Source organism: Zosterops lateralis, assembly GCF_965231275.1.
Source record: "Zosterops lateralis genome assembly, chromosome: 10".
Taxonomy (NCBI): domain Eukaryota; kingdom Metazoa; phylum Chordata; class Aves; order Passeriformes; family Zosteropidae; genus Zosterops; species Zosterops lateralis.
The window spans coordinates 1,087,501-1,113,531 of record NC_139770.1 but is presented as its reverse complement, the minus strand read 5'-3'; the positions used below and the strand labels follow the sequence as shown (position 1 = coordinate 1,113,531).

At 48.6% G+C, this 26,031-nt stretch overlaps 1 protein-coding gene across 2 annotated transcripts in view; it reads right to left on the bottom strand.

The window, feature by feature from the left end:
* Positions 1-26,031, bottom strand: part of KCNAB1 (potassium voltage-gated channel subfamily A regulatory beta subunit 1) — a 62,608-nt gene that overhangs the window by 9,522 nt on the left and 27,055 nt on the right. For both annotated transcript variants that reach the window (XM_083868435.1, XM_083868436.1), the window contains exons 2-7: positions 13,144-13,187; positions 6,824-6,861; positions 5,569-5,648; positions 4,542-4,586; positions 2,993-3,037; positions 2,378-2,421 (exon numbers count right to left, since the gene is read on the bottom strand). In XM_083868435.1, coding sequence (XP_083724561.1) covers positions 2,378-2,421; positions 2,993-3,037; positions 4,542-4,586; positions 5,569-5,648; positions 6,824-6,861; positions 13,144-13,187 — 296 coding nt within the window. The remainder of the gene's footprint in view (positions 1-2,377; positions 2,422-2,992; positions 3,038-4,541; positions 4,587-5,568; positions 5,649-6,823; positions 6,862-13,143; positions 13,188-26,031) is intronic.

Genomic DNA, 26,031 nt, shown 5'->3' with positions numbered 1-26,031 from the left:
GGATGTGATGGGAGGTGGAATCAAAGCCCTACAGATATATTTATATATCTGTGTATGAGCGTATGAGATGGGCATTTTACCCAGCTCAAAATTCAGCAAACATTTTTCAGCCCGCTCTGTTTTGACTCATTCTTCAGGAACATCCGTAAAAACATTTTGTTCTTGGGAAGATTTGTAGAAAATAACTTAAAAAATCCTCTTCTCTCTCTCTCATGCACACATATATATATATAAAAATATATATATGTAAATATAAAATATCTCTCATCGACCTTAAGAATATTTGCTGGGTGTTCTGTGAAATTATTCCAACTCCTGCCAGTGCTTTTCTGTCATTTCACGAAGTAGCCCCACAAGAAATGGAAAGAAATGGAAAATGGGTGGGTTTGGAGTGCCTGTGACACATCTGCCACCTCCCCGAGCACTTTGGTGCCACCACCCCACTGAGGCTTACTCAGATGAAAATTCCCCAAAATGCTGCCAGAAGAAAAAGTTTTCTCCAGCTTTACCTCAGTGGGAAAGTCAGATCCTGACGTGTCTGGATCCTGCAAACACTCCAAGATAAAACTCTCCTGGATAAAACTTGCCCAGGAAGAGGGAGGAGGAGGATGGAAGGAGCCAAATCCGCACCCAGGGAGGAGCTGCTGTTCCCCACATTCATCCCACCTGAGCTGGGCATTGCTTGGGTTCACATTTTCCAGGTGTGCAGCATCAAGAAATCCAGAGGATTTAATCTCTGAGCCCCTCCAGAGCAGCTTCTGCACCTCCCTGGTGGAGAGGGGTCACACAGCACAGGAGGGACCCTGCTGGGAGCTGGCACTGCCCTGGAATGTCCCTCCAGAGCAATTCCCAGGGGCAGAATTGGCTGGTGAGCCCAGGATTCCTGCAGAGCACAGCCCCAGGCTCTGTCCTGCTCCCTGGGCATCCAGCCCAGGCTGGCTCCTCTCACAGGGACAAGGTCACAGCTGACACTGCTGCTCCTGGGTGTGATCCTCCCTTCCCCAGCCTGTTCCTGGGCACTGATCTCCCTGTCCTGGAGCTCTGGAGGCTGAGAATTGCAGGCTTTCTGTGCTAAAAGGCACTGACCCCCAAGAAAACACTGCATTTGGTTCCAGAATTAACCATTTTGGGTCCATTCTGTGACCATTTTGGGTCCATTTTGTGACCATTTTAGATCCAGTTTGGGTCCAGTTTGGGTCCATTTTGGGTCCAGTTTGTGACCATTTTGGGTCCATTTGGAGTCTATTTTGGGTCCATTTTGAGTCCATTTTGGGTCCAGTTTGTGACCATTTTTGGTCCATTTTGTGACCATTTTGGGTCCAATTTGTGACCATTTTGGGACCATTTTGTGTCCATTTTGTGACCATTTTGGGTCCATTTTGGGTCCATTTTGTGACCATTTTGGGTCCAGTTTGAGTCCATTTTGGGTCCATTTCGTGACCATTTTGGGTCCAGTTTGTGACCATTTTGGGTCCACCTTGGGTGTAGCCCTGGCCAGGCTCTTGTCCTGCCCAAGGTGGATCCTGGAGGCCTTTTAATAAATATCTCCTTTATTCTCTGGCTCTGTCCAGTCTCTGTTCCAGCCCAGCCCTCCCAAAGCTGTGCCCAGGGTCTGACCTGGCGGGCAGAGCCCTGCAGAGCCAGATCTGGGTACAGACCAGGGACTCAGGACAAGGTTCTGCCACCAGGACAAAGAGAACACTCTGTTCTGCTCTCCTGCAGTAACACATCCAGCAGGACAAAGCAGAGCAGCAGGGAGGGGAAGAGGAGCAGGGATTTGGGGGAATTAACCCCAGGGATGCTGCAGGTGAGGGGATGGGCAGCAGAACTGAGCACTTTGAGGAGGAACAGCAGCAGGAGCAATCCTGGGGGCTGGCACCTCTCCAGAGGCTATTTCTGCAGGCTGAAATCATGTCCACATCCTCATCCTCATCCCTCCCAGCCCCAAAGGGAGCCCAGGGCACCTCTGGCCACATCTGGCACTGCAGGGAAGGGCTGGGGGTGTGCAGAGAGCAGAGAGCTGCCCCAGCAAACCCCACAGAGTGTGGGGGGCTCTCACCTGCTCACACTGAGTGAGGGGAGCCAAAATAATCCTTTGGTGTATTTGGGGCACTTTACAGACAAGTTTGGGAATGGCCCTGCATGGGACTGGCACAGGGAGCCAAGATGATCCTTTTTGAGGGGAGCCAAAATGATCCTTTGGTGCATTTAGGGCACTTTAGACAAGTTTGGGAATCATCCTGCATGGAACTGGCACAGAGAGCAGTGGGATCAAACAGCCCCAGCACAGGAGAGAGCACTGCCCTGGGATCCAGCTGGATAAATCCCACCCCAGGGGCAGCCTGAGCCCTGGCACAGCCCAGCCCAGCCCAGGTACCTTCAATGATGTGTTTTCTGGACAGGCCTCTCTCGGTCTCTGCTCTGCAGGGGAAGAACAGGAACACAGCTGGGACATGGTGCCAACAACTCAGGAGCATTGGTTTGTGCTCTGATTTAAACACCCCCAAAGTTACAGAATCACAGACTGGTTGGGTTGGGAGGGACCTTAAATCCCATCCCATTCCGACCCTGCCATGGCAGGGACACCTCCCACTGTCCCAGGTGCTCCAAGCCCAATGTCCAGCCTGGCCTTGGGCACTGCCAGGGATCCAGGGGCAGCCACAGCAAACCTGGGAATTCCATCTCGGCCCAGGAATTCCTCCCCAATCTCCCATCCAGCCCTGCCCTCTGTCCATGTGAAGCCATTCCCTGTGTCCTGTCCCTCCATCCCTTGTCCCCAGTCCCTCTCCAGCTCTCCTGGAGCCCCTTTAGGCCCTGGAAAGGCTCTGAGCTCTCCCTGGAGCTTCTCCTCTCCAGGTGAGTAACTCCAACTCCTTAAAACCCTTGGCAAAATAATCAGAATTACAGTGACAGCAGCAAAGCACCCCCAGGTGCCATTAACTCCCCCGACTGCAGGGCTGCAAACACCAGCACAAGTGACTGTCACACTTACTTGCCACCCCAGTACAGCTTTGTGGTTATCACCAAACTGGACCTCCTGCATAAACAACAGAAAAAAATAATATAAATATAATATAATCTTTTTATATATATATATATATATATAATTTTTCTAATTTATAATTTAAATTTATAATTTATATGTAAATTCCATTATAGAGTATATAATTATATATAAATTATATAATTTATATAATATATAATATATTATATTATATATAAAATTATTATTATTATTACTATTATTATTATTATTAAAAAGTAGCCAAGGAGGATTCTGCCCATCAGCAACCTCTAAAAGCTGGCAGCAGGATTTCTGCTCAAATAGGAGAAGAGCAGGGGGGAAATGTTGAGGAGACTGACTCCAGTGTTGATCTGGGGGGGGAATTCCTGCACCTGGAGTGAATTTTGGCAGTCCCTGAGACCCCAGGAATTGTCCCCTGCCTCAGGGAATGGCACCTCAGGGAGTTGTCCCTCTGCTCCTGGTGGGGGGATCTGAGCTTTGGCTCCTTCAGAGGATGGACAGTGAAACATCCCACAGGTGTGTTGGTACAATGGGCTCATGAACAGTCAGGGCAGGGGGATATTGAGTGGAGTGGAGTCAGGGGAAGTTTGGATTGGACATTGGGACAGAAAGCAAAACCCCCAAACATTTTTAATTCCTGAGTAAGCACCACCCTGACTTTAACCAAGGGCTGCAGAACTGTGCCCTCCTGCTTCTCACTGCCAGGCAGCATCCCCAGGGTTATTAAACTCCAGTGTGATGTATCTGGACTGATCTGTAAACTCCTATATGATATTAAATCAGACTTCTCATCCTCCAGCCACCTTGCTGCGCAACCAGACAGGTATAACAAAATCTCCCCAGCTTCTATTGGACTTCATTGTTTTTTCTCTCCCCATCATCCAGAATATTCCTCACCAAATCATCAATCAGAGCCCTAATCCCCTAGACAGAGGTGATGGGTTTGGAGAGAACCCCCCCTGAGCTCAACCTGCTGAGGACACACACACAGGAGGCCTTTAAAGATTATGCAAATCTCCTAAAACTCCATGACATGTGCTGATGTGCATCCTTTAAATGAGGTGTCATCTCCTGTGCATCCTTTAAACGAGATGTCATCTCCTGTGCATCCTTTAAATGAGGTGTCACCTCCTCCCAGGCTGCTGGAGATGAGGGGCTGTCACAGCTCTGCATCCCTAATCCACAATATCCATAGGGATGAGGGGCCAAACCCATCCTCCCACATGGAGAGGGGATGGACACACTCCCAGGGGGATGGACACACTCCTGAGAGGGATGGACACACTCCCAGGGGTGTAACAGAGACAGGATGGCCCCTAAGAGTGGCCACAATCCCCTGGAGTCACTGTGCGCATCCCTAAATCCCAGGAGAGCCCTTTCCCTTGGCACTGGGAAGGTGCAGCTGCTCCTGTGGGGCCATGGAGCAGCCTGGGGCAGCCCCCCCAAGGTGAGACATTCCCCAAATCCCCAGGGACCCCCAAGCCAAGCCAAGGGGGCAGGGGATGCCATACTGTACCTCCAGCCTTTCTTCTTCAGGATGTTCCCCAGGATCACCTCGGCCCTGCAGGGAGAGCCCGGGGTCAGGGAGGCTGGGGATGCTCAGTGCCACCACCCTGGTGACAGTGACCCCCAGCTGGGACAGACCCCACCCAGCAGAACCCCTGGTCCCCCTCCTCCTCCTCTGGACCGTGAGCTGCTCCCTCAGCAGGACACCATGTCCCAGCCCAGATTTCACACTTCAAATCATCCCCATCGCATTGATCATGGATGATAATGGTGGGTTTCCCCCACCCAATGGAAATTCTCACTGATGATAATGGTGGTTTCCCCCCATCCACTGGAAATCATCCCCATCACATTTATCATGGATGATCTTTCCCCCATCACACTGTAAATCATTTCCATCACATTCCTCATGGATGATAATGGTGGGTTTCCTCCACCCCACTAGAAATCATCCCCATCACATTTATCAATGGATGGTCTTTCCCCCACCCCATTGGAAATCATCCCCATCAGATTTTTCACAGATGATCTTTCCCCCACCCCACAGTGGTTCTGATGTTCCCCCCACACCACACTGGTTCCCATTGGGATCCCTGCCATCCATCACCATTCACATCACACTCACTTTCCATCTGTTCAGGATGTTTTTCCTCCCTGTGCCAGCAGCAAGTGGCACAAGTGATGCTCCCCCCGCCTTTGCTGGGTACCAGAATTGGGTTAATTTATTCGGGTTTATTGATGAGGTGCTCCAAATTATTGATCAGGGCTCTAAATACAAATATTTTCCTGTCCAGCTCAGGGGTAAAGCGGCTTTCAGAGCCTGGAGGGGGAGCAGGGAGGCTCGGCAAGCTCAGGCTGGTGGTGTGGGGTGGGATCCAGCCCTGCCCCAGGGCACGGCACAGGACACGGGACATGGGACACAGGGCACAGGACACAGGACACGGGACATGGGACACGGGACACGGGACACGGGACACAGGACACAGGACACAGGACACGGGACACGGGATACAGGACACAGGACACAGGACACTCACTTGCCGGCCGCGTACACCTCGGCCGTGTCGAACAGGTTCACCCCGCTCTCATAGGCGATGGTCATCAGCTGCTCAGCCACCTGTGGAGGGATGGACACACAGCTCAGGGCTGGGAAAATACAGCCCAGACAGAGGGGAAAGTCCTACATCGGGAAAATCCCACACCAGGGAAAATCCTACACCAGGAAAACCTCACCCCAAGAAAAGCCCACCCCAAGAAAAATCCTACACCGGGAAAAATCCCACACCAGGAAAAACCCACACCAGGAAAAATCCCACACCGGGAAAAATCCCACACCAGGAAAATCTCACAGCGGGAAAAATCCCACCCCAGGGAAAATCCCACACCAAGAAAAACCCACCCCAGGGAAAACCCCACACCCCCTGCGCAGGGAACTCCTCTGACAGGACACCCAGGGAAGGAGAGAGACACCAAAACATGAATTTACATCAGGTCCCCTCGCCCCCAGCCCGGCAGGAATTAGGGAGGATCCAGGGGATCAAAGCTGGGGAGATCCATGGGATCAAAACAGGATCCCTGGGATCAAAGCTGGAGATCCACAGGATCAAAGCTGGGGAGATCCAGGAGATTAGAGTTTGGGATCCACAGGATCAAAGCTGGAGGGATCCATGGGACCAAGGCTGAGGATCCATGGGACCAAAGCTGGAGATCCACCAGTAGAAGCAGCAATAGCACAAAAACCCAAGAGAATTTCAAGGAAAACCCTTTGAATTCAGGCTCCTGGGCTCTTTCCCTCACGCCAGGGTTGTTTTGGAGTGGGCAGCTGCTCTCCCTGGGGCTCTCACATCTGTGGGACCCTGGGCTGGAGAGGAGCCCCAGGGGTGATTCCCTGGCATCAGGAGCCATCTGCTCCAGGGAAACCCGAGCTCCTTTTCATTTGTTTCAGCCAATTATGTCAAAAATAAATCACCTTTGCAAGCCCAGCCCTCGCCTGGATTTATGACTGTTGCCCATTACATCCACACACAAAAATAGTTCCCAATTTCTGCTGCAGGAGCAGTGCCACTGCCCCTGGGAAGGAGGGGACACTGCTGGGGACAGGAGATGGCCCTGAGGGGTGGATGGAGTTTATTAAAGTCCCTCTCTGGAAATGTCAGCTTCATTAGGGGCTTGTGGCACAGCTCTGGGCAGTGACTTTGCTGCTGTGTCTCTGTTCCAGGAGCCACAATTTCATTTAAAAATATCCCAGGGCAGTGTTTGTTCCACGCTTTGGGCTCACAGAGCAGCACTCACCTCGTCTGAGATCTGACCTCCAAAAGTCACCCAGGTCCCTGGAGAAAACAAAACAATCTGTTACTACAAGGGGGTTTTGACATCAAAAATGAGACTTCACCAAAATTCTCTTTGGGATTAAATGGGTTTAAGGTGGGGTGAAGGGGATGGTGCAGCCCCAGGAGAGCTCCTGCAGCCAGGCAGGACAGGGAACCTCCTCCCAGGGTGGGACTGGCACAGGAAAGTGCTCAGGGCAGCACCCAGGGGATGCTCTGGGGCCAAAACACAGAACTGGATTCAAATCATGGAATGGTTTGGGTTGGGAGAGATCCTAAAGCTCATCCAGTGCCACCCCTGCCATGGGCAGGGACACCTCCCACTGTCCCAGCCTGGCCTTGGGCACTGCCAGGCCTTGAAATCTGAAGCTCTTCCCAAACCAGAAATCATTTTCCAAATGTTTCCTTTCAATTTGATAAATTGGAAAAAAAAATCCTGATGCTGCCACAACACATCATTTGGGGAATGAAAGTCTCCTTCAATATGTGCTCCAGCATTTAGCATCCTGAAAGTCAAAATTAGAATAATTAAAAAAAAAAAAAAAAAGAAGGACATAAAAAAGAGAAATATTTCTTCTGACAGGAAAAGATTCCCATGAAGGCAAAGTCCAGAGCCAGCCCAGCCCAGGGGCAGAGCTTTCTCCAGGCTGGATCCTAAAGCTGCTGCAGTTTTTAGCCTCAGTTGCTGACTCTGGGTCTATTATTAGGAAAACTTGAGGCATTATCTCCTTATGATCATTGCTTTAAAAAAAAATAAATTAAAAATTAAAATATCCTGTGGTGGAAGCAGAGTGTGGATTTAACTGGATCATAAAATAGTTTGGGTTGGGAGGGACCTTTAAAGGGCAGCTGGTCCCACTCTATGGAATTTCTGCAGGAATTCTTTCCTATATAGGGATTTTGTACATATATATTTATTTTAGGAATACATATTTATTTTAGGAATATATATTTATTTAGGAATTCCATCTTGCAGTGGGAAAGAGGCAGCAGGAGCTGGGGGAGGTCACAGGTGGGGCCCTGCTCACTCCTCACAGAAATCCAGATGTCACTCACTGAATGGATGGGACTCCCAAAACTCCCCAGAACTGAAAATTCTGATTGATGGAAGGATGTTTATGGGGTGCAGAGGGGTGCAGACATGAACCCTGAGCTTTGATCAGCCCTGCTCAGAGCATCACCACACTCATTCATCATCTCTGGCAGCAGAAACCTTGCTCTCTTTCCCTCAAAAAAAAAAAACCACACAAAAAAAAGGCCAATCTGAATTTTTTAATACGTCAGGTTTGTCTGAGTGCAAATAAAGCTATTTAAAGATGCACAAAGTGTGAGTTCAAACTGCAACTCCTGACTTCCTGCAGAACAGCCCGAGCTGGAAAAGCCGAGTTTGCCACAGATCAGAGAGGAAATGGGAATTAAATAAATGAGCAAAGAGCACACGTTCTCCAGCTAATTTTATCTCTTTTTTTAGCTCTGTGAGGACAATAATAACAGGGCAGGATTACCCCCTGCTACACCTTGCTGGCTACAGGAGAGGTGTTTTCTCTGATTATTGGAATTTAAACACTCTGGTCCTGCACGACAAAGATAAAACTGAAACCTGTTTTCATTTTACCTTTAAGCTTCTTCCTGCAGATAAAAAAAAAAAAATAACCAAAAGAAGCTTGATTTCCATGTTAAAGCTTCAGAGGTGTTATTTTTACAGGAATACATTAAAATGTGTTTGGACGGAAAAATGGGTTGAGACTGTTTATCTCAAAGTGATTTTTTTTATTTTTTTTTCTCTCCTTTTGCATAAGCAGCACACAGGTGCACAGGTGAGGAGGAAGGGGATTATTCATCCTCCCCACAGAGTGCACATCCTCTCAAAATTTAATTTCTGACACCAGAAGCCAAAAATCCCACTGAGTGACAACAGTGCTCGGGGCTTGGGGCACAGGCAGAGCAGCCCCAGGGCTCCCAATGGCTCAAATGAGAGCAAAAAAAAGCGCCTTAAAGCTGTTTAAATGCAAGGAATAAATAATATCTGTGGTGCTGAGCACCCTGTGCTCCCACCTGGGGACACCGAGGGCTGGGGACAGGATTAGGTGGGTGGAAATTCCAAGGGGTCTTTTTTATTTTTATTTCCCCCATGATCATCGCAGAAGCCAAGCAGGGAAGTGAGTTTTGGCTGAGCTCTGAAGCATCAGGTGTGGCAGGGAAGGGAAGGGCTCTGCTGGAGGAATCAGGAGCAGAGAAGGTTCCCCACCCAGGCAAAGCAGAGGCACAGGCTGCTCCTCCTCCCTTTGGAAATTTTTAAAAAAAATAATAAAAATAAATGGCAGAAAAAAAAAAAAAAGGCACAAGGCGCATTTGGCATTTCAAACAACAGCCAAGGATGATTCACAACCTCAGCCAACACACTCGTTTGGCAAGAAAAATATACTGGAGAAAGACAGAGATTTTTCAAAAATTGCTCCTTTTCCCCTTTCCAAGTCACTGCCTCTCCCTGTCATCCCAACCATGGTTAGAAAGGCAGGGAGAATTCCCACTGCTCCCTTTGCCCATCACCTTCCTCCCCCTTTGCCCTGAGAACCAGTTTTCCAATTGGATTCTCTCTCCTTCCAGGGGATTTCTGCCCAAAGCCCAGCTGTGGCTCCATGTCCCTCACACTCCTCACAAAGCACAGCCCAGCCCTGGCAGTGTCACAGGAGTGTCACCTCAGCAGGGACAGGGGACTCCTGGCTGTCCCCCAGCCTGTCCTGGTGTGACAGGGATGGTGTCACACAGGGCTGGGCACAGAGAGAGCCAGGGCAGGGCACAGAGCAGCCCCTGGCCCCTCTGGGCTCACTAAACACCAATTTCTGCAGCCTTTTCTCCATGGGATCGGGATGGCAGCTTTTGTCCTGCTCATTTCCTCACACTCATGGCTAACCCTAACCCTGTTTCCTCACACTCAGGGCTAACCCTAACCCTATTTCCTCACACTCAAGGCTCCTGCCTCAACATTCCCTCAAAACCAAGAGGAATCCACAGGCAGGGCTCACCCTGAACTAAACACCTGAAAAAAACCTCATTTTTTCCTGGAATCACAGGCACATTTTGGCTCCGGCAGCAAGGGAATAACCTCAGAGCAGCCCAGGGTGAGGCTGTGCACATCCCCAGCTGAAGGAACTCACCAGAGCAGGAGGTGGAAGCTCCAGGCAGGAGCAGAACTGAGCACTGGGATGTTCCCAGGGATGTCCAGCCTGGCTGAGCAGCCCCAGCCCCAGGGGAGCCCCAGGAACCCAGCAGTGATGCTCAGCCACTGCTCTGAGAGGGGCTCAGGGCTCTCCCCAAACATCCCTGAATGGAAAACACTGAGCACCAGCAGGACCCAGCAGAGGAGCTGGTCCCCAGGTGAGGCAGGAGGAGCAGGATGTCCCCAAAGTGTCCCTGCCCACCTCAGAGTCCTGCCCCCCTTCCCACTCTCCTCCACCTTCTCATCCCACCTGGCTGGGATTTTTCAAGGCTCCTAAGGAAGAACTGCTGAGCCTTCAGAAACTTTAGCGAGCCCTAAATTAGATTTTTTTCATGCTGCAGAGAACACGGGGGAAAACACATTTATCTTTGGGGGAGCTGCAGGAGGGAAGGCAGTTAGGAAAGTCAGGTAAGGCAGACACCTGATGGATCTGCAGGGGGATGGTTTTAAACTGAAAAAAGGGAGATTTAGATCAGATCTGAGGGAGAAATCCTTCCCTGGGAGGGTTGGGAGGCTTTCCCTGAGAAGCTGTGGCTGCTCCTGGATCCCAAGGCCAGCTTGGATCAACCTGAGACAGTGGAAGGTGAACAGGATGAGCTTTAAGGTCCTTCCAACCCAAAACAATCATCCAAAAAATCAAAGATGCTGCACATTGCAGGGAATTTCTGGGTTCAGGGTGCCCAGCTGCCTCTCCCTGCACACAGAGCCCCCTGTGCAGAGCAGGAGGAGGTGCCCAGCAGCCTCCCCCAGCCCCCTGCACAGCTGCACTCACAAAGGCTCAGTATATTTAGATGCTGCTGCAGTTCCACCCGCTTGAAATCAAAGAAAAGCTCTGCAAAATTGTTTTTTTTGTGGTGGTTTTTATTTTTTTTTTTTCTTCTCCTGCTGCTGCTTCCTTCCCGTGGTTTTTTTTTTCTCCTCCAGCACAACAGCAGCACTTGGGGAAGCTGTGAGGCTGATAAATAAAACCTCAGCACAGACCAGACGAGCCCTCTCCAAGGCTGGGGCTATTTTAACCACAAGAGCTCTTGGCAGAAGGAGCCTTGTTCCTCTGACTCGTGTGAAAAGGTGACTTTCACAACTCCCTCCAGCTTAAAACCAGATCTCAAAGCACGTTGGGAGAAGGGGCTGAGAAGTGCCCTGTGAGCAGGGATGGGGCTGGGAGGGTCAGGCAGAGCCCAGGACCCCCAGGGCAGCTCCTTCTCCTCCATCCCAGCATTGAGGGCACCTGGGCAGGTCACCCCCTCCAGCTGATCCCAAACACTCTCTGCTCTCACAGCTCCTGCTCTAAGGAGCTCCTGTTTCCCAGCAAACACCCCCAAAACCTCGTGTTTTTTGTCTCAACAGCCTGAGCAGAACAACCACAGAATCATGGAATGGTTTGGGCTGCAAAGCTCATCCCATTCCACCCCTCTGTGGGCAGGGACAGTTCCCAGTGGATCAGGGTGCTCTGACCTAATAATAATAGAATTATTATTATTATTATTATTATTATTATTGGACTCCGCAAAGACAATGCAACCCAAATTGCATCCAGGATGGAGATTTCCTGCTGACTAAAGCCAAGCACCCCACAGGCTGGGAGTCTGCAGCCAGCAGTTGTTACCTCTGTGGGCAGGGACAGTTCCCAGTGGATCAGGGTGCTCTGACCTAATAATAATAATAGAATTATTAAACATTTATTTATTTATTTATTTATTTATTTATTTATTATTATACTTCTCAAAGAAGTCCAATAATAATAACAAAACAACCCCAATTGCAGCCAGGATGGAGATTTCCTGCTGACTAACTCCAAGCACCCCCGGGCTGGGAGCCTGCAGGCAGCAGTTGTTTCCCTGAACTCCTTCACAGGTTCATGGTTTGCTCCAGACTCCTCAGCTCTGTGGCTGCACCAACTGATTTAAACACTCTGAGTAAGTGCAGCATGAGCGTTGCCGTCTCGGAGTCATAATTAGCTGGGATTCGTAATTAAGCTGCTGTTGTGCTTATAGCAAATCCTATTGAGTCATTTGATAAATGTTAAATTAGTCAACTGATTAAGCAGTGTTATTGTTGTGATGATTGAGCATTGCTGAATCCTCCAGACCCAAAGCTCTGCTCCAGCCTGAGGCTGCTCTGAACCCCAGGATTGAATGGGAGGGTGTCCTTTCCCCTCTGCATCCCCTTGTGTGTCCCATTTAAACCACTGCAGGCTGATTTTAATTTGATTTTTCTTCATGTGCTCTGTCTGTGTAGCAAGGAAATAAAATGTGCCATCAAATTTTGTGGTTTTGTAAATTTATACTCAATCTGGGTTGACTATAAATTTATATTTAAATAAAAATATGTTTATATTTATAATGATATTTTTATATAACTATAATTTTATATTTATAAAAATTTGTGAATACAATATTTATTATTGTGTATATTCACATAATTGCATTTATATAAATAGAATATATGTATTTAGAAATATATTTTTATAATATATATTTTTATAATATATATTTATATATATGTTATAAAATACATATATTTTATAACATATATAATACATAATATATAATATATATTATATATATAATTTATATAATTATATTTATAAATATATTTTATATTGATATAAAATTATATAAATACAAAATCTATATAACTATATTTTTATATTTAATTTAATTAATATTTAACTTAAAATATTATTTATTTATTTATTATTGAATATATTAATTTTAATTTATATTTAATGTAATATATTTAATTTAATTTCTATAATTATAGCGATAAATAAAATAAAATGATATGATATGATATGATATGATATGATATAATATATAAATAAATAATATATTTATAAATAATAACATTCACTATATCTGAACAAGGCACACAGGGGTGAATGGAAAGAAGGAAAAAAAAGAAAGAGAAGAGGGGAAAAAAGAAAGAAGAGAAGGGGAGGGGGCTGGAGCTCTGCCCCAGCTCCAGGGGACACTCCCTGGGATGGATCCCAGAGGATTTGACACCACAACTCCCCTGCAGGGCTGAGCTGGGCTGGCCTGGGGGAAGAGGCCAGAGCTACTCACCCAACCCCAGGCACGACACTCTCAGCCCAGACTTCCCAAGGTTCCTGCAAGGAAAAGGAAATAATTAGAAAATACAGTTCAGCCCTTGAGGGACACACAATTTAACCCCACCAGCAGCTGGAGAAGACAATTAGCTTTTGTCCAAATGATGTGTTTTCCTCCAAAAAGGGGCAAATCTCCCACTGGATCAGGGCAGCCAGGCAGGGGAAGGTGGAAGTGCTGCCATCCTCCTCCCTGAGTGCTCAGGGCTGGGAGTGACCCCAAATCCATCCAGCTGTGCCTCACACCCCTGAGCTGGGAGTGACCCCACATCCATCCAGCTGTACCTCACACCCCTGAGCTGGGAGTGACCCCACATCCATCCAGCTGTACCTCACACCCCTGAGCTGGGAGTGACCCCACATCCATCCAGCTGTGCCTCACACCCCTGAGCTGGGACAGGGAGTGACCCCACATCCATCCAGCTGTGCCTCACACCCCTGAGCTGAGAATGATCCCAAATTCATCTAGCTGTACCTCACACCCATTTGGGATCCCACAAATATTCCCTGCACTTTCACAGCATCCCAGAGTGTTTTGGGTGGAAAGGACCCCACAGCTCATCCCATTCCACCCTCTGCCATGGGGCAGGAGCAAGGTACAAACCCCTGCCCATCAGCCCCTTTTTGCTGCTCCTGGTGAGTTATTTGAAGCCAAATAAAATAAAACAGGAAGAAAAAGCCCAGGCAGGGTCAGGGAAGGGGCTGCACAGAACAGCCCAGGCTGTGACCTGTGCTTTTAGCTCGTCCGATTTTTCCACACTGGCTTTTTCAGGGTTTCATTCCTACTGCACAATTTCCCTGAGGAGCATCCCAGGGGGGCAGCAGGAGCAGCCCAAGCCCAGCCAGCCCTTGGGGCAGCCCTGCCCACCCTCCCACCCCTGCAGGAGCCCTCAGTGCACTGCTGCTCCCCAAATTTACTGCTGCTCCCCACATTTACTGCTGCTCCCCACATTTACTGCTGCTAAGGGGAATTTGGGATGTTGGGATGACCTGCAGGTCTGTTTGAAGAGCTGCAGCTGCCTCTGCAGCCCCACGAGCCCCCAGGCTCACAGCACAGCTAGGGCAGGCACTGACCTCTTTTTTTTGTGTGTGTGTTCTATTTTTTCTTCTTTATTCCTTTTTTTTTTTTTTTTTTTTTTTTTTTTTTTTTTTTTTTTTTTCTTTCCATCTTTTGAGTGCAAGCTCAGCTGGGTCCTGACCACCAAACCCATCCGTGCCCAGAAGAGCATAAATGATGCCCCACCCTTCCCAGCAGGGCAGGAATTCCAGAATTCAAGAATTCCAGAATTCCAGAATTCAGGAATTCCCGAATCCCAGATCCATGGCATGGGGATCTCTACATTCCCCCTGGACACAGCCCACCCACCCCATAATGCTCCTTGGAGTCAAGTGCTGCTCTTCACCCCCACGTGCAGCTCCCAAGTATTTTATAGGAGCTTATAAAATTATTTTTATAATTTAAAATAATAAATTTTATTCTTTTATAGAGATTGATTTTAATGCTATTTCTCACCAGCCCATTCTTTGCTGTTCAAAGCCTTTGGGCTCATGAACTCCCCTCTCCACATAAATATAAAAACACGTAAATATAACATAAATATAAAAACACATCTACACATACACCCTTTATATATATTTGCACATACATATATATATTACACACATTTATCCTTTAGCTCTATGCATACACACATCCTTTATGTGTAACCTTTTATGGAAATACACACAAATACCCTTTAAATCTCTCTATTCATGGACACACCCTTTTTATGTCTACAGACACAGATATTCCCAGTGTGTGTGTGCAAACACAAATCCTCTCCACACCCCTTTATAAATGTATTTGTAGGGACAGGGGGTGAGTGCATCCTTGGGGTATTTCCCTGCATTTATAGGATTTCCCAGCCCCTGGCACTGTTTTAGGGTCCCAGCCCAGACCCCAATGATTGCCCTGTCCTTCCCCACACCCCCAGGGCTGCTCCCTCCCCACTCCAGGCAGGTTTTGGGGTCAAACACCCCCAGATTTGGTCCAGGGAGCACCACCCAGCTCTGTGAGGACTCAGCTGAGCCCAGAAACCCGGGCAGAAAGGCCGTGTTTGGATTTGCAGAGCTCTGCCATTTGCTCAGCCCACACCTGACACGGAGATTTGGGATGTTGATGCTGGAAATGCCAAATCCCTGCAGGGCCTGCAAAGGGAGCTGGGAGGCTGCAGGGCAGGAGTCCTGAGCTCATGGCCCAGCCTGGAGAGCATCCCCCAGGTGTGCCCCACATCCATCCCCAGGTATGCCTCACATCCCCAGGTGTATCCCTCATTCATCCCCAGGTGTGCCCCCCATCCATCCCCAGATGTGTGCCCCCCATCCATCCCCAGGTGTGTCCCACATCCATCCCCAGGTGTGTCCCTTATCCATCTCCAGGTGTGTCCCACATCCCCAGGTGTGTCCCTTATGCACCCCCAGGTGTGCCCAGGACCTGGTCACTGAGCCCACTGAGCCCAGCCCTGGCTCCTCCTGCCGAACAGGAATTTTGGCATTCCTGCTTCTCCTCTGCCTCCCAAAGAGGGAGAAACAAACCGACAAAAATCCCACCGAGCAAATACTCAACGTGTGTATCTGCACTGACATTGATTTTGCATCACCCAGGTGGATGCACGGATCAGACAGACACACAGACACACAGACACACAGACACACAGACAGACAGACAGATGCCTGAATCTGCACAGCTGCCAAGGAAAATCAACGGGCCGTCTCTAAGTAACGGGGCACTAAAAGCTTTTTCTGCTTCCTTGAGCTAATTCTGAGCTCTGAGACAATGAACCAGCCCCGTCCCTGCAGCTGAGCTGGGAGCAGGGCCTGGGAGGGGTTGGGAATAAATCCCAACCCATCAGGAGCATCTGTTCTAGCCCTGCACAGCTCAGCATCCTCCTGGAAAAACCCCTGAGGTGCCTGTGCCAGTGAACTCAGGGAGGGTCTGGGGTAAAGGGGCTCCAGGAGAGCTGGAGGAAGATTTGGGACAAGGGGAAACAGCTCCCCACTGCCACAGGGAGCAGGGTGAGGGGGGATTTGGGGAAGGAATTCCTTTCTGTGAGGGAGTGGCCAAAATCTTCTCTCTCAGTTGGCAAATAAATAAATAAATAAATCCTTTCGCCCAGTTGGCAAATAAAATTGGGTGAACATAAAACCACCACATAAATAGTGCACCAGCCAAAAAAACAAACTAAAACCACATCTCCCAGTCCTTCATCACATTCCAAATCCTATTTAAACCCCAAATCACAATAAACTTTCTCTTTAGCTCCTCACTTCAGCCTGGTGTGAGTGTTGTTCTTTCCTGTCATGAACAGCCACAACTCCCCACCCTGAACAATCCCAGCCCTTCCTCATCCTCCCCCATCACTCCCAGGCTGAGTCTCTGTGCCTGGTGATTTTTAGGGTTTTCCCTGGGGTGACTCAGGTTTTTGCCTGTCCCAACTCCACAGAGACCTGGAAAACTTCACTCAGCCCTTCCCAGCCCTTGGCAGAGGGGAAAGCCCCGAGCTGGGCAGGAATCACATCCTTGGGGCTCAAAGGTTCACATTCACCTTGTTTTTGTCACTTATTCCTCCTTTTTTCCTCTTTTCCAGCAGCAGCTCAGCAGGGATGGGGAGCACACCCCACACCCCAAACCCACCCCAGCAATGAGTCCCTTACACAGGGCAGAAATGCTGCTCAGAAAGGAGCAATAATTAACTCTGCTTCTGCTGCAGAGCTGAATAAACCCGAATTAATTATTTTGTTAAATGTGACAGGCTCAGGGGGGTGACACCAGTCTGTGCTGGACAGGGAGGCACCAGACCCTGAGCTGAAAAAAAGCCTCCAGCTCCTCAAATCTGGGGGAAAAAACAGCATTTTGCTCATCAGTCACTGAACTGCAAGCAGATGATGGGCAAAACCATAGAAAAATCCTCCAGAGATGCATCCAGGTGGGAGTGCTGGGTGAGGAGAGCTCATTCTGTGGCCAAAGAAAGCACCAGGTCCAACATTCTGCACACAGAAGGTCAAGGGGACAATTCCTGGCTGTGGCTGAACATCAGAAAGCCAAGAAGTGGCACAAAGGGAGGGGAGGAGTGACACATCCTGCAGCAGCACAGAGGTGGCTGGGATAAAATCTGACAGCAAAAAGATGGGGGAACATCACAGGTTTTCAAGATTCTTTTAACTGAAGTTAATGTTATCTTCACCCACACTCCAAGGAAAAATCCCCAGGGATTGGGTCTCACCCTCCTTTTCCTCCTGGGGAGTGGAGGCTGCACAGAATCTGCTTTAACCCAGCAGAGCTCAGCCTAAACCTCCTCCAGCCCAGGGCAGCAGTGGGATCATGGAAATCATGGAAAATTCCCAACCCTCCTTTTGCCTCTTCCCTCAGCCCAGGCCTCCTCCAGGGCTTTTGTGGGAATTTGGAGTTGAATCATCCCCCGGGGAGGGCAAGTGCTGACTGTGCAGGCAGAGCTGGAGGAGAACTGGAGGAATCTGTAATTTATATATGTACATGGAGATGTGGGATGAGCCCAGGGGAGCAGGGGCAGGGGAGCCAGGAGAGCAGAAATGGGGAGCCAGGGGCTGTGGGGAGGATGAGGCTCAGCTCTGGGGCACCAAAAGAGGATTCAGGAGGACAAATCCAGCGTGGTGACATTGGTGTGATAATCCCTGCTGAGAGCACAGGGACAGCAGAGCCCTGCAGGGGACACTGGGGTCACAGCCAAGAGGGATGTGAGGCTACAAACTAAAAAATAGATTTTTTTCCTATAAAACATTAATATAAGCATCTACTGATTTAAAACTTCACATCTTTTGTGTTCTGCCGCATTTAGGAAAGGATGATGGATTTGTTTGAGCGATCTTTGCATTTCAATAGATTTTCTGGTCTGAAAGACAGAAAAGGAGCACAAACCCCACACAGGACACAACCAACACCCAGCCCAGTCCCTGGCAGAGATTTATGGCCTGAGACACTCGTGCTGCTGAATTATCTCCTTAATCTACAATGGTTTTGTGTCCTTCAACACCCCCAAATCACCCCAAACCCTCCCTTCCCTTCCAGTGTTCCCAGAGGGAAGGGATCAGGATAATCCTGTCTACCTGTCTATCTATATATCTATATATAGATATGTATCTATAGATCTATATAGGTATATTTTATATATAGATATATTTAATATTTATAATTTTAATATTTATATAGTTATTATTTATATTTAATATGACATCTTTAATTTATTTATTTATATAATTTATATATTTATTTTATATATTTATAATATATTTATATTGTAATTAATATTTATATATTCTTATATATTTATATTAAAATATATTTATATAAATATATTTTAATATATTTATATATATTTATTTAGGCCTATAAATATATAAAAATATAGATATATAGATATATATAGATATAGAGATACATCTATATATCTATATAATTATATAGCTATATCTCTATATATCTATATGACTATATACAGATATATACCTATATAGATATATTTTATATTTATATATTTAGATAGATATATAAATATATAAAATATAGATATAGAGATATAGCGATATAGAGATATACCTATATAGCTATATATTTATATCTGTATATGCCTGTATAGATGTATATACCTATATAGGTATATTTTATGTTTATATATTTATAAAATATATTTATATATTTATATATTTGTATATTTATATAGATATATAGATATATAAATATATAGATATATAGATATATAGATATATAGACATTTATCCAGCCATCTAGCTTTCTATTGATTTATTTATCCATCCATCCATCCATCCACCCATCCACCCATCCACCCATCCACCCTCCTCTCCATCTATGAATCCATCTCTCCATCTCCATGCATTTATTCACCCATCCATCCATCAGCAATGAGGCAGAGAAGGAGAAAGAGAGGTAGGTTTTTTCTCCCTCTGTGCAAAAACAGAAGTTTTAAATAAAATCCCTGCAATAACACATACAATGACTAAAACATTTTCGAGTCCACACCCACAGAGAAGGATCAGCAGGCTTGGGAGAGCTCCACGGAATTCAGATAAAAGCTGCTTTTTTGGCTCCTTCCAAGGCTCCCTTTCCTTGCCCTGTGTCTGTGGTTGTGCCACATTCACTCCACCAAAATAAAAACTGAGGGGATAATCCCAGAGCAGCATCCCGGGGGCTGGTGACCCCCAGGGGACCCCTCACACACCCCCTCACTGCTGGGGGATGCAGCCAAACTGGGGAAGTCGTGGCACAGTTTTCCTGACACGAATTCAGAGAGTTTGTCTTATTGCTACAAAAATATGGGAAAAAAAAAAAGAAAAAAGAAAAAAAAGAAGAAGTAAAAAAGTCACTGTTCCTGACGCTGGTGGTGGGAAAACAACGTTGCTTAGAAACATCCCCATCAGGGCTCCAGAACCACTCCTTTCTGTGCTGAAAATGAATAAAATATGTAATTTATGCCCTGAAAAAAAAAAAAAAAAAGAAAAAAAAAAAAAAGAGGCTGTTTCAAGAGACAATAAAATCCCTATGGAAGCAGAGACCTTCCCCATGTTCCTCTCCTGCAGCTCCTCTGCTGTCCCTCATCTGTCACCTGTGGAGTGGGGACAGTGACACCCAGCCTGGCCTTGTCCCCAGTCCCATCCCTGCCTCCTGCAGGGGAAAATCCCAGAATCCCAGGATGGTTTGGGTGGGAGGGACATTAAATCCCTCCCAGTGTCCCTCACCTGTGGAGTGGGGACAGTGACACCCAGCTTGGCCCTGTCCCCAGTCCTGCAGGGGAAAATCCCAGAATCCCAGGGTGGTTTGGGTGGGAAGGGACATTAAATCCCATCCAGTGCCATCCCTGCAGGGCAGGGACACCTCCCACTGTCCCAGGCTGCTCCAAGTCCTGTCCAACCTGACCCTGGACACTTCCAGCTTCTCTGGGCACCCTGAGCCAGGGCTCTGAGTAAAGAATTTCTCCCCAACATCTCATCCAAATCTCTCCCCTGTTGTTTTCAGTCTGTTCCCCCATGTCCCAAGAAGTTGCTCTCCCTGTTTTTAGGAGCACCCTGAACATCCATTTATCCCCATCCATCGTGCTCAGGCTGGCGAGGAGCTGAGCTGGAGCACCCCAGGGAGGTGCTAATTCTCTCCTTTAATTAACTCGAATATTTTCCTGCTCTTAGGGCCAGCTTTGGGCTCCCAAATCCCAGATCTCCCGTGGTGGGAGCTTGTCTCGGAGTGCGGCGGGTGGGAGGAGAGGCAAACAACCATTTCTGTCTCTCATTTCAGGAACAAAACACTTGACAACACGCACAGCAGTTGGCATTAAATCACCAGCGCTAATTGCAGAGATGCTGAGTGTGTTCACAACCCTGGGCAGTGCATGGAGGGCTTGGAGCCCTGGGACACCCCCAGGACACCCCTGGGACACCCCCAGGACACCTCCAGGACATCCCCAGGCAGGAACAAGTGACAGTGGTCCCACTGTTCTGGGGATGCTGCAGGGAGCGGCCACCACTGGGGAAAATGATTCGGTGAGGATGGGGTTAATAATGTAAAATAAATTTAAATAATGTAAAATAAAAAGGTCGGGGGTGAGTAAATCCTGCTGGGAATGAGCAAATTCCCTCCGGGCGTGAGGAAACCCTGCAGGGCACGAGTCACCTTCCTGCTGGTCTCTCGGGAATATTCCCTGGTCCTAAATGCAACTTGTTTTATCCCAATGTCACCCAAACTGTCCTGACCATCCATGGGCCCACCTGTGCCTGTAGTGTCACCTTGTCCCCATAGTGTCACCTCATCCCTACAAGTGTCACCTTGTGCCCACAGTGACACCTGGTCCCTACAGTGTCACCTCATCCCTACAAGTGCCACCTTGTCCCCATAGTGTCACTTCATCCCTACAAGTGCCACCTGGTCCCCACAGTGACACCTGGTCCCCACAGTGTCACATCATCCTTACAGTGTCACCTCATCCTTATAGTGTCACCTCATCTCCACAGTGTCACCTTATCCCCAGCCCCCTCACCTTGTCCCCAGTCCCCTCATCCCCACAAGTGCCACCTCATCCTTACAGTGTCACCTTGTCCCCACAGTGTCACCTCATCCCCCCAGTGTCACCTCATCCCCACAGCAGCCCTGGCACCTTTGGGTGCTCAGACCAAGGCACCCCATCCCAGCAAAGGTTCCCTGAGTGCACAGAAGCCAGGGCACAGCTCCAGGTCATAAAGCTGCAGCAAAGACAAATCCACAGAAGGGACACCAAAGTCCCCCAGTGCAGCTCCTGGCCCTGCACAGCCACCCCAACCACCCCACCCTGGGCACCCCTGTCCAAACGCTCCTGGCTTGATGAAGTTTGGATGTTTGTGCAAAGCATCAAATCCTTTTGATTTTTTTTTTACCAGAGATTTTAACTTTTTTTAATGGTTTAATGGTTTGATTTTTTACCAGGGATTTTTACATTTTTTTACGGTTTAATTATTTGATTTTTTACCAGGGATTTTTTTAACCTCTGTTCTCAGCTGATGAGAAGCACAGACAAACACGCAAAGCTGCAGCAGCTGGACCAGCGTAGGTGGCCCGAGCTGAAAACACAGATTTCCTGCCTTGCCTGAGCACGTGCATCCTTCACTCTGCTCCTGGCACTCGATGTGACACCTGCACTGTGTGACTGTGACTGTGCTCGTGGCTGCTGCTCTGCACAGCTCACACTGCTCTGGGAGCTCCTACCTGCTACAGAAATAACAGGGAATTGGATTGGGGCCAGGTGCTGCTGGAGCAACGCTGCTCCCCTGCTGCCTCAGGGGATGGATCACAGAACCCCAGAAGGGACGCTAAAGATTGTCCCAGTCCATGGGCAGAGACACTTTCCATTGTCCCAGGTTGCTCCAAGCTCTGTCCAACCTGGCCTGGAACATTTCCACTCCCAGGTGTCCCTCTGTGTATTTTCCTTGCTCATGCAAGGATGTTCAGGGTTATCTCAGTAATACAAAATAGGAAACTGCTACTCATGGAATAAGTGCAGAGACAGAGCAGGGCAGAGGAGGGGATGGATCACAGAACCCCAGAAGGGTTTGACTTGGAAAGGACCCTAAAAAGTATCCCAATCCATGGGCAGGGATGCTTTACACTATCCCAGGTTGCTCCAAGCTCTGTCCAACCTGGCCTGGAACATTTCCACTCCCTCTGTGCATTTTCCTTGCTCATTCAGGTCCTGTTCAGGATGCTCAGGACTATCTCAAATACAAAATACAAAATAGGAAACTGCTACTCCTGCAATAAGTGCAGAGACAGAGCAGGGCAGCACTGAGGGGCTGGGGAAGGGCACTGGGAGAGGCAGGAGGTGACAATGGGCACCCAGGCGTGGATGGCACAGGGGACAAGCAGCGCCTGAAGGACACCCAGCCCTCGTTCCCCAGCTCCCTCCTCACTCCCCAACTCCTCTCCCGTACTCGCAGGGCCGTGGGCTGTGTGGGTGGTCGCCTCAGCTGCAATTCCCCGGCGTTTTCCTTGGCTGGCACAAGTTGCAGGTGACGCATTAAAGCGTAGCTGAGGCAGAGGAGATGGGGCTGGGGGCCAAGCCCTGCACGGAACCCCGGGGTCACCAGGAGGGGATGTTGGGGCAGAGGGAACCCTGACATTCCCAGGGAACAGCTCCTCATCCCAGAGCATCCCCCTGAGCCCAGCTCAGCCCATGGTGCTGCCCCCGCCGCGCTTCGTCACCGGACGACCCCGGCAGAGAGAGGAGAAAAAATAAAACAAACCCAAAAAAACCTCTTTGTCATTCTGCAGCGAGGCTTTTCAAGTGCACGGTTGCAAATGTCTGAGGGGATTACGTTATCCGTGAAAAAAAAAAAAAATAATAAATTCGATGGGATCAAGGTAGTGGCAGCAGTAAGAGGAGCAGGGAGAGTTTCATCCCTGCTTTTGCATAGAGGGGGAAAAAAAACTCTCTTTCTCCTCCTCTGCCTCATTTCTGATGGATGGATGGGTGAATAAATGCACGGAGATGGAGAGATGGATTCATAGATAGGAGGGTGGATGGAGGGATGGATGGAGGGATGGATGGAGGGATGGAGGGATGGAGGGATGGAGGGATGGAGGGATGGATGGAGGGAGGGAGGGAGGGAGGGAGGGATGGATGGATGGATGGATGGATGGATGGATGGATGGATGGATGGATGGAGGGATGGATGGATGGAGGGATGGATGGATGGATGGATGGAGGGATGGATGGATGGATGGATGGATGGATGGATGGATGGATGGAGGGATGGATGGATGGAGGGATGGATGGATGGATGGATGGATGGATGGATGGATGGATGGATGGATGGATGGAGGGATGGAGGAATGGAGGGATGGATGGATGGATGGATGGATGGATGGATGGATGGATGGACGGAGGGATGGATGGATGGATGGATGGATGGATGGATGGATAAATAAATCAAGAGAAAGCTAGATGGCTGGATAGATGTCAATATATCAATATATCAATATATCAATATATCAATATATATATATATTATATATATATATATATATATAATATATAGATATACATAGATGTTGATATCTCTATATCCCACCTGGGCCAGGTGTGATCTGCACCTCCCACTGTCCCGTGGTGAGATGGACACAGAGCCCTGGGACACGTCCTGCCCTGTCCCTCTGACCACACACCCCACTCCTTGGAAATTCCAGTCGAGGGAGATTTCCCTTTCCTGGGGCAATTCATCCTTGCAACAATATTTAGGTAAAGGCAACTCACAGGAATTGTTATAAAATCAAGCATCCTGAAGTAAGGAAACCGCTGGGAAAAATAATGGAATTTATGTTTTAATTACTGAGCGGGACTTGTGCTTCTTGACAGAGAAAATAAAATTTTTGAAAGATTTCAAGTGTTGCTCCAAATACCTGAACAAGAGCCTGGAGTGACAGGATAGGAGGGAATGGATTCCCACTGCCAGAGAACAGGGATGGACAGGATATTGGGGAAAAAATCACCACTTTGGACAGAGCTTGGAGCACCCTGGGGTGGTGAAAGGGTCCCTTCCAACCCATCCCAACCCACCGTGGGTTGATTTTATGGCTCTGAAGCAGCTGCAGCCCTTTCCCAGCCAGCACAGCTGAAGCTGTTCCTCTGTGTCTGGGGGTTTTTTTATGGCCAATTCGATGCCAAAAGGAAAATATAGGTATGCCATTAAATTTTTATGGCTCCATCTTCAAAATATCTCCGGAGCAGGTTGTTTACACAGAGGGCACGTTCTCCTGGTGGCTCCCACGAGGTCTCAGGGGGGATCCAGGAGCCCCAGCCTGGCTCTCCTCACCCCTGCACAGACACTGTCCCCACCATGGCATCCAGGGCTCTCCACAGGTTGGATTTAAGCTGCTGTGAGCCCTGCATAGACTCTGAATTTTATAACCAAAACCAAAGATAAGCTTGCTCCAGTTCCCCTCTTGAGGAGCTCCCAGCAACAAGGCAGCAGGACTTCAAATCCAGGAGCTTCAGGACCTTTTTTTCCATATTTTTCCTGCTTCTTCTGCTTCTCAAACCTCGTGTCCCATTGATTATTTCTGTTCTGGAAGGAGCTTTGCCAGTAAATATCTCCCACGGAGCCTGGGGGAGCACCTGGGCAGCCCAGGGAGGGATCAGGACACCAGGACCTGCTCCAGGGGGGCTCATGGTGCCACCAAAGTAATTTGACAAACAATTCAAATACATTTGGATGTCTGGAGGAGCAAATCCCACCCAGGGGCATTTTCCTTTCCTCCAAAAACAATCAATTTCCTTAACAAACCCATTCCACAGAAGGCGTTAGTCTGAAATAAAAATAAGCACAGCTCAAAATTCCGATTGGGTTTTGCCAAAGCAGCCAAGCTAAAATAATACATTTTAAATGTCTTAAACTGTGCTCTTCCCAAGTAATTAAATTACAGCGCTCCTGCACGACGGCTCCTCTTCCATCCATTTAAGCATTAGATTAAAGTTGTCAGGCAGCCTTTAGATGGAAAATACCAGGCTGCAGGGAGGGAGGGTGGAGCAGGATGAGTTTGAGCAGCCCTGGGGCAGGGACCTGCTCCAGCCACCAGCAGCAGCCAGGGAGGTGTCCCAGGGAAGGGACAGACACACTGTCACTGCCCAGAGAGGGGACATGGGCCTGGGGACACAGGGGGGACAGTGTGTGTGACAGCCACTCCTGAGGGATGGGACACAGAGCTGGGACACAGAGATGGGGGTGAGGGGGACACAGAGCTCTGGGTGATGGGGACACAGAGATATGGGTGATGGGGACAGAGAACTGGGAGTGATGGGGACACAGAGCTGGGGGTGATGGGCGCACAGAGATGTGGGTATTGGGGACACAGGGCTGGAGGCGATGGGGACACAGAGCTGGGGGTGACAGAGCCACCCATGGGTGACAGGGAAAGTCATCCATGCATGACAGGGACAACCACCCACAGGTGACATCCAACCGTGTGTGACAGTCACCCACGGCTGACAGGGACACCCACGGCTGCCAGTGACACCCACGGCTGACAGTGACACCCACGAGTGACAGTGACACCCAGAGGTGACAGGGACACCCATCCGGGCTGACCTTGCCCTGCCTGTGCCCCTGGTCCGTGGGTGGCTCCTCGGCTCAGCCCCCACAGCTCCCCTGCATTATTCCAAACCTCCATTAAAACACCATTTCTGTGCCTCCACAGAGCCAGCCGAGCTCTGGAACACCCAGATCTATCCTTGAACCCGGGGATTGCAGTGGGGGTGACCCCAGTGCCACCCACAGCCGGGCAGGGCTGTCCCCAGGCTGT